Genomic DNA, 8572 nt, shown 5'->3' on the forward strand with positions numbered 1-8572 from the left:
CCCCGTGCACGAATTTCATGCACCAGGCCTTTAGTATATTATAATGTATTAATATATTAATCAGTTTATATTATTTGGAATTCATTATTAAATACTGGTTGTAACTGAGAAAACAGTTTCATTACAAGTGCCATTAGACACAAAGCTGTTAAAAAGAAATTACTACACAAACTAGCACTTATCAGGGAAATACAAGTAAATAAGGACAATAAATCAGAAAAATTAGTTTCTAGTCTGGGCTCTGCCACTGACTAACTGAATGTCCCTGGGGGGGTAAAAGTGACTTAATCTTGACTTTTTTTTTTTACAATATATTATACAAGAATATATCTATACTCTGCAGTCATGGTTATTAAAAGGAACCTGTGTGATAGATATTATGTGTGAACGTACACTGTAAACTGTAAAGTACTATCAAGTATTGCTGATATTGTTAATGCAGTATCAATTCGAGCCTGAATTTTGAGTAATTTTCAAGATAACTGAAGTCAGGGAGTGGGGGAGAGTGTATGAAATATGAAAATTTCTAGTTCCTATTCAAAAGGAATGATCCTGACATTAATAACAGTTCATTTTTACACAGCACTTATTATATGCCAGGTACTATTCTAAGCACTTTATTATGTATAATAACTCATTTAATCTCCCAACAATTCTATAGGGTACATATCATATCCTCACTGTATAGACAAGGAAAAGAAGGCACAAAGAGGTTAAAAATGACACAGTTAATAAAACAGTAGACTAGGATTTGAATCCAGTCTACTTTCTTTGTCACTATGCTACATTGTCTCTTATCAGTTTCTATTATCAACTACTACACAAAATTTTAATTGGGAATATAACTCTGAAGACAATTCATTTTTAAAAATCAAGGTGTAAATAGTTTAAATTCTAAAATAAATCCATCAATTTCAATGTTGTGAGTATGCAAAACACAGTTTATTCTTGTTTTATTATTATTTATTAATTACTGTATTATTTTCCATATGAACTTCACCCCACCCTGTATATTTAATTTAATCTCATAAAAATTATATTGATAATTTGATATAAGACAAGACTGAGGCAAGCTTTAAAGTCCTACTCAGTGATACAAAGGCAAATATGGAATTTTCATTCCACTTACTTGCTTCCACAAAAGCTTTCAAAGCTTCTAGTTGTTCTGCCCCAGATAACTGAATGGCTTTTTCCAGGATCTGACGATACCTAAAACAATACCAAAAAAATAAATGTTCAGAGGGCACTATATACACTAATGTTCACATTGACATTTATTCATTTCTATTTACATTGGTGTCTCTTTCCTAGTGCTTTCTTTTCTGGTTTTCTTTATAGTACACCACAGATTTCGTCTTTTTAAAGGTTCTAGTCAGTGTCTAGTCCAGGGGTGGGCAAACTTTTTGACTCGAGGGCCACAATGGGTTCTTAAACTGGACCGGAGGGCCGGAACAAAAGCATGGATGGAGTGTTTGTGTGAACTAATATAAATTCAAAGTAAACATCATTACATAAAAGGGTACGGTCTTTTTTTTTTTTTGGTTTTATTCATTTCAAACGGGCTGGATCCGGCCCGCGGGCCGTAGTTTGCCCACGGCTGGTCTAGTCCATCACAAGAAAGAGTGAATCTATAATTACAAGTTACTGGATCTAAGGTGCCACTTTTGCTTGAAAGTTGTAGTTTTAAATTTAAACTAAAAAGTCAAATTTCCTTTCAAATGCCTTAAATGATAAGCCATTAATTATTTCCTTCAATTATGTAGTACAGAGACGCACGAGAACATTATTCAAGGTGACACAGAACCCTTTCCTCCTGTGGACCTAATGAATCTAGGGTCACCAACACTTAGAATAATAATAAAACAATGAAACCAAATATTAGAGATTGAATGTCTTACTAAGAGGCAACTGATTAATGTATCTCCCTCCGATTGATATCTATCTCTCTTTCTCTCTCTCTCTCTCTTTCTCTCTCACTCTCTTTCTCTCTCTCCTCCCCTAAGATCAATTTTTTTGAAATAATTCTTTATTGTTGAAAGTATTTCATGTCCCTTTTTTGCCTCATTAACCCCCTGTAGTCTCACACTCCCTGCCCCCCCGCCCCCAGGCCTTCAGCACCCACTGTCTATGTCCATGGGTTATGCATAAAAGGTCTTTGGTTGATTACCTCCCACCCACCCTCCCCTGCCTTCCCTCTGAGATTCCACACTCTGTTCCATGCTTCCATGTCTCTGGATCCACCCCATTCATCAGTTTATTTTATTACTTAGATTCTACATATGAGTGCGATTTAAGATTAATTTTAATTTTAAAATATTTTAATATTATGGAGGAAAGTATATTTCATTAATTAAGGCACCTTGCATCTGTCCTATCCATTTATCAACAATTTTTATTGAGCATTTATTATGTATATGCATATGTATATGAACTAAATAAAGGTCAGTAAGTCAATTCATGACTTTTTGGCACTTGAATTGGAAGTAAATAAAACATATACACATGAAAATGTACCACAGTCACTATTTAGGACCAAAATGAATGAAAAAGGCATGTATTAATAGATCTTTGATTTATAGTAATGGTGAACTACCTGATTAGACCAAACGTACCTCAGAAAATAAATAAAAAGATGAAAGAAAAAAAAATTAACAGCATAAAATCCTAACAAAAAGAGAAAACAGCCCGAACCGGTTTGGCTCAGTGTACAGAGCGTCGGACTGAGGGGTCCCGGGTTCAATTCCTGTCAAGGGCATGTACCTTGGTTGCGGGCACATCCCCAGTGTGGGGCGTGCAGGAGGCAGCTGATGAATGTTTCTCTCTCATCAATGTTTCTAACTCTCTATCACTCTCCCTTCCTCTCTGTAAAAAATCAATAAAATATATTTTTTTAAAAATAAGAGAGAAAACAGGTGAGAATAGGAGCATAAAGAGATAAATAATATCTTCTGCCTGAAAGCATTTGCAGACTCTAGAAAGACAGCTGAGAGGTACTTTTGGTGGGGAGGGGGTGGGTTCTGCTTTGGGACATTATGCCATCTGCTGGAAAAATTGAGAAGCAAGTTGCAATTTGTTGCAGAATCGGGATCTCAGTTCCTAGCCAGCCAAAGGAAGGGACAAGTAGCACTTTAGAAATAAGGGTACAAAATCTTTTCCAAGGATCACCAAGGTAAAGCAAAAAATTCCGAAGCCTAAGGCTCGCACCCTCAGGTGCCTAGAAGAAGGAAATGAAAATCCTCTCTGAAAGGTAACATCCTAGGCCTCCTACTGTTTTTAAAAATACATTTTAAATCATTTACCCAACAAATGAATATTACAGGCACATGACAATATGAGCTAGAATCAACAAAAGCAACAGACAGTAACAACAAACAGGGACTCTAGACACTGGAGTAATCAAAAAGACTGTAAGACAATCATGTTTATGGAGATAAAGATAAGCTTTAAGTTTCGGCAAGAAACTAGGAATCATGAAAAGTGTTATTTGAAAAAAACTACCAAAACTATAAAACTACAAAAATACTATAACCAGCCCTAGCCAGGTAGGTCAGGGCATTATCCGGATACACCAAGGTTGTGGGTTCCATCCCCAGTTAGGGCACATACAAGAATCAACCAATAAATACATAAATAAGTGGAACAACAAATCGATGATATCTCTCTCTCTCTCTCTCTCTCTCTCTCTCTCTCCTCTCCGCCCCTCTCAAATCAGTCAATAAAATATAAAATATATATGTTAAAAATATACTATAACCAAACTTAAAAATTCAGTGGAGTTCTTAACAGCACATTTGAAGAACTGATAAACTAAGAGGCAGGTCAGAATAAAGCATTGAAATGGTAAGTACAGAAGACAGGATAAGAGATACACAGAGGTCATAGTAAGAGGACCTAACAGAGGTTTCAGTGGCATCTTAGAGGGGAAAATAGAATGAAACAGAAGCAACATTTAAAGAGATATAGCTGAAATTTTCTCAGGACAATGAAAGAATACAATCTATTGATTCAAGAAATAAAATGAAGCTCCACAGGATAATGTGGTGGAGCATTTACAGAAAGAGACCACAGTTCTTTTACTGACTGTATCTTTGTGACTTTATAGCTCTTCACATCAAGAAGTGGTTTATTTCCCCACCCTCTGATCTGGGCTTGTTTTGACCAATAGAATGCAGTAGAAGTGAAGTGCCTGTTCTGAAACTAAACCTCAAGAGGCCTTATGTGTTTTTATCTCTTGGAACCCTGCTGCTGCCACTTGAACAAGGCCAGGCTAACCTATTAAATAATGAAATATGTAGCTCAATCACCTCCACTTGTTCCAGCAACACACAGAAGCAGAGCTGTCTACCTGACCTGCAGCTGACTGCAGGCACGTGTCGGGGCACGTGTGGGGGCACATGTGGGAGCCCGTGTGGAACCAAGGCCATGTGGAGCTGAGAAGAACCATCCAGCTGGGCCCAGCCCAAACTGCCAACCAACAGAATTATGAGCTAAATAAATGTTGTTTTAAGCCACCAAGTTTTCCAGAGGTTTTATTTCACAGCAAAAGCTAACTGACATAGACATGCAAAAACAAATCCACACAGACACATCATAATGAAGTTGCCGAAAATTAAAGACAAAAATCTTAAAAACAGGTTATAATTTTTTAGGGGAGAGAATTTCCTAATGAGGTTGATCTTTAAGCATTCTAAATATTTCAACATTAGTGTAAGGGGGAAAGAATGGAGAGAAGACAGGCATTCTAGGCACACACAAAAATCACTATCTGAAATGTAGTCCAGTTTGGTGAAAACAGTACAGGGCCAAAAAGGAAGATGTGTTTAGAATTAAGGGCTATGAGCCAAGCAGGCTATATTCTGGCTTTGCCACTAGCTACATGACCTTGGAGCAAGGTATTTCACCTCTGTACTTCAGTTTTCTTATATGTAATATAATATTTTTAAAGGATTATTGAAAATGAAGTAAAGTTGCGCCTGGCACAGAATAAACCTTAAATGTCAGGGAACTTCACTCTTGAGATGGGAACCACTAAACTGCTGAGTATGGGAATAACAAAAGGGCCAAGAATCTGAGTTACAAGGGGCCTTTAAGGTTATACAGCCTATGGGGGGGTTGGGAGTGGTGTGGGCGGTTGGGAGTGGTGTGGGGGGTTGGGGAGGGGGTGGTGGTAGTGGTGTGTGCGAGTGTGTGTGTGTATCCTCCATTGTTCAACAGTTCTATTCCATTCTAATTCAAAGTCTACCTCTGTAAGGCAGAGGAGTCTATTTTCTTTTCTGCAAACCAGCTTTTCTAATAATCAGAAGTGGCTAAAAGGCCTGACATTACTTTCCTTTCTCCAGGCTAACAGCTGTTTATAAAATGAAATGTTTAGACTCCAAAGGTCCAATATCTTCCTCTGTACCCTTCATACCTTGGAACTGGAAAGAAAAGAAAAACATAAAAGCTTCTAGTTCTATAGAATTAACTCAACAAATACCTAGACTCCAACCTCTATGGTAAAGGTAAAAAAATAAATAGAGCCCAGCCGGCATGGCTCAGTGGTTGAGCATTGACCTATGAACCAGGAGGTCAGGGTTCGATTCCTGGTTGGGGCACATGCCAGGTTATGTTCTTGATCCCCAGTGAAGGGTGTGCAGGAGGCAGCTAATCAGTGATTCTCTCTCATTATTGATGTTTCTATATCTCTCTCCCTCTCCGTTCCTCTCTGAAATCAATGAAAATATATTTTTAAAAAAAGAAGAGCAACTAACCAGGTCGTGTGTGTATATGGGTATGAATGTACATTGGGGGTTGTTCACAGAAGACTTTAGGAAGAAATAGCATTTGGCCCTGGTCAGTACTCAGTGGTTAGCGTGTCAGGCCTCACAAGGAAGGGTCACAGGTTCGATTCGCGGTCAAGGGCACATACCTGGGTTGTGGGTTCCCTACCCACCCCCGGATGGGGCCCATGCGGGAGGCAACCAACCGATGTGTCTCTCTCACATCGATCTTTCTTTCTCTTTCCTCTTCTCTTTCTCTCTTTCTCTCTCTCTCTCCCCTGTTCCTTCCCTCATCCCCTCCCTCTCTTCCACTGTCTCTGAAAAGCAATGGAAAAAATATCCTAGGTTGAGGATTTAACAACAAAAAAGAAATAACATTTTAAATGAATTTTAAAAATCCAAATAGATTTTAGCTAAGTGAATAAGACAGGCTATCATAACAGCTATCACTGAAATGTTCTCTCTCAAGGAGCTCCTCCCCTTCTAAAATTTTATATGAGAAAACAAACACAATGCATATATGTACAAAAGCAGTGTACAAGCCTTAGCTGGTTTGGTTCAGTGGACAGAGCCTCAGCCTGCAGACTGAAGGGTCCTGGGTTCAATTCCGATCAAGGGCGCATGCCCAGATAGCAGGCTCGATCCCCAGTAGGGGGCGTGCAGGAGGCAGCCAATCAATGATTCTCTCTCATCATTGATGTTTCTATCTCTCTCTCTCTCCCTCCCCCTTCCTCTCTGAAATCAATAAAAATGTATTTTAAAAAATAATAAGAAAATTAAAATAAACAAAAGCAGTGTACAAAATTTGCAAAAATGCTTTTCATATGGCCAATTATGTCAATTTTACAACTACTGTGTCCATTCATAGTTATAGAAAAGCATTTTTAATTGAAGTTTTGGCAACAAAAGGATAGGTTTAAAATGTGGTTTTTAGAATAGGAAACTTAGATTCAAATTTAAGCTCTGCACCTTTCTAGCATTTATTGAATCAATCACTAGTTATTGAATGACTACTCTGTTATAGATATCCTGCTAATCGGTGAGAATATACAGTATCAATATTCTAGAGACATTTTCTCCATCATCCCTTAATATAGAACCCTGTGTTACTAGATCCTAATTAAACCACAAAACTACTGATATATTTCAGGAGTGTTTCTTTCATAAAACATGTAGCTGGAGGAACTGTTTTATTATGAAAATAAATACCCAGACATGTTCTTGCTCGGATAGGACCAGATATGTACTGCAGGCAAGGCCAACAATTTCTTCAAAAAGCACTGGCTATCAGTTATCAAGCATATTATTTCAATTACTCTTCACAATAAACCACGGGGTAGTCTGTTACAGTATTGGCCTCCAATGAATTATGCCTCCCTCTGACCATGCACCTTTGCAATGTAACTTGGCCACTCCTTCCATAAATCGGAGCTGGCCTTGTGACTTACTCTGATCAATACTTGAGAACTGATGTTGTGAGACTTTCAAGGCTAGCCGTAAGAGGTTTTGCAGCTTCCACTCTGACCCTCTTGGTCCTGTAAGGAAGCCTCGACTAAACCATTGAATGAGAGACCATAGAGAAAGAGACCCAGCCAACAGCCAGAGATGTATGAGGGTCCATTGTAGCCCAACAGCAGCTAAGCCGCCATCTAACTGCACCAGCATGAGTGAGCCCACACAAGACCAGCAAAACAGCCCCGTTAACCCAAAGAATCCTGAAAAATAATAGCTGTTTTACACCACTAAGTTTTGGGTTTGTTACACAGCAATAAATAACTGGAGCACACAATAATATAGGTACTATTGTTTATCTGAAATTCAGAACTAGGAAAGTAAATGTTTAAGTTTCAGGTGTCTGTAAATACATGAAAACTATCTCTCTTCTGATAATTAATGCACTTATTTTGTTCAACAAAACATAAGGGAAAGCAAGCATGGGGAAAAATATAAGCTAGTTTACTTTCTCCAAACCTATAAAAAAAATGCAAAAAGCATTGAGCCATGAAGACATATTCAACTTACTTCCAACTCACAGAATATATCAATATGGAATGAATAGCTTTAATAATAATAGTAACAAAGATAATCTTACGGCACTTTCTAAGTGTCAGGTATATACACACACATACTCATTCTGACCCACTCAAGAATAAGTCGTCTAATCATTTCCATTTACCTGAGGGGGAAATTGCTGCTGGAAGTAAAGCCCAAGATACACAGTAAAATTTCTCACTGATAAGAGTAGATTACATTTACCACCAATGAAAAGGCAGCACAGCCTATATAAAACAGGTTTCAACGTCCAAGTAAGAGCAGGTGTGCCTCATTAACATAGATCTAAGTGATCCCAGCTGTCAGAATGTAAATATTGACCCAGACTCATACGGGGAGAGGCTACTGTCTGACATCAGTGGGACCTGGAGGGCGGCTTTCTCTCAGAAGTGCTTGCAGTGATTACCGGGACATTGAGAAGCGGGGCCTCTTAGGGTAGGACTGAGGATCAGCCATAGCTGCTTGCTCTGCCCTGTTGATCCCCTGGGACCCCGCCCCGCCCAAGCTGTGCACTGGCTTTTGCATATGAAAGGCCTGGCCCTTTGCAATCTGAAAATTACCTAACCAACTGCAGCTGGCCCAAGGCCCCACAGCAGCTTGCATTCCTTCACAGCTAAGCTCCTGCTGGGTAGCCTCAGGCAGAGGCTAGATTAGCACCTCCTTAGAGATCCAAGAGCCAGTGTACCCAGTGGTCAGAGTGGGACCATCCAGATTACAACTCCTCAGATCCATAAGGGACACACTCAGGGGGCAGACTCAGT

General features: G+C 38.9%; 1 protein-coding gene across 2 annotated transcripts in view; it reads right to left on the reverse strand.

Annotated features, from left to right (window-relative positions):
• Nucleotides 1-8572, reverse strand: part of COPS4 (COP9 signalosome subunit 4) — a 38219-nt gene that overhangs the window by 26084 nt on the left and 3563 nt on the right. For both annotated transcript variants that reach the window (XM_005857383.2, XM_005857384.2), the window contains exon 2: nt 1130-1209. In XM_005857383.2, the coding sequence (XP_005857445.1) occupies nt 1130-1209 (80 nt within the window). The remainder of the gene's footprint in view (nt 1-1129; nt 1210-8572) is intronic.

The sequence above is a fragment of the Myotis brandtii genome, unplaced genomic scaffold, assembly GCF_000412655.1.
Source record: "Myotis brandtii unplaced genomic scaffold, ASM41265v1 scaffold111, whole genome shotgun sequence".
Classification (NCBI taxonomy): domain Eukaryota; kingdom Metazoa; phylum Chordata; class Mammalia; order Chiroptera; family Vespertilionidae; genus Myotis; species Myotis brandtii.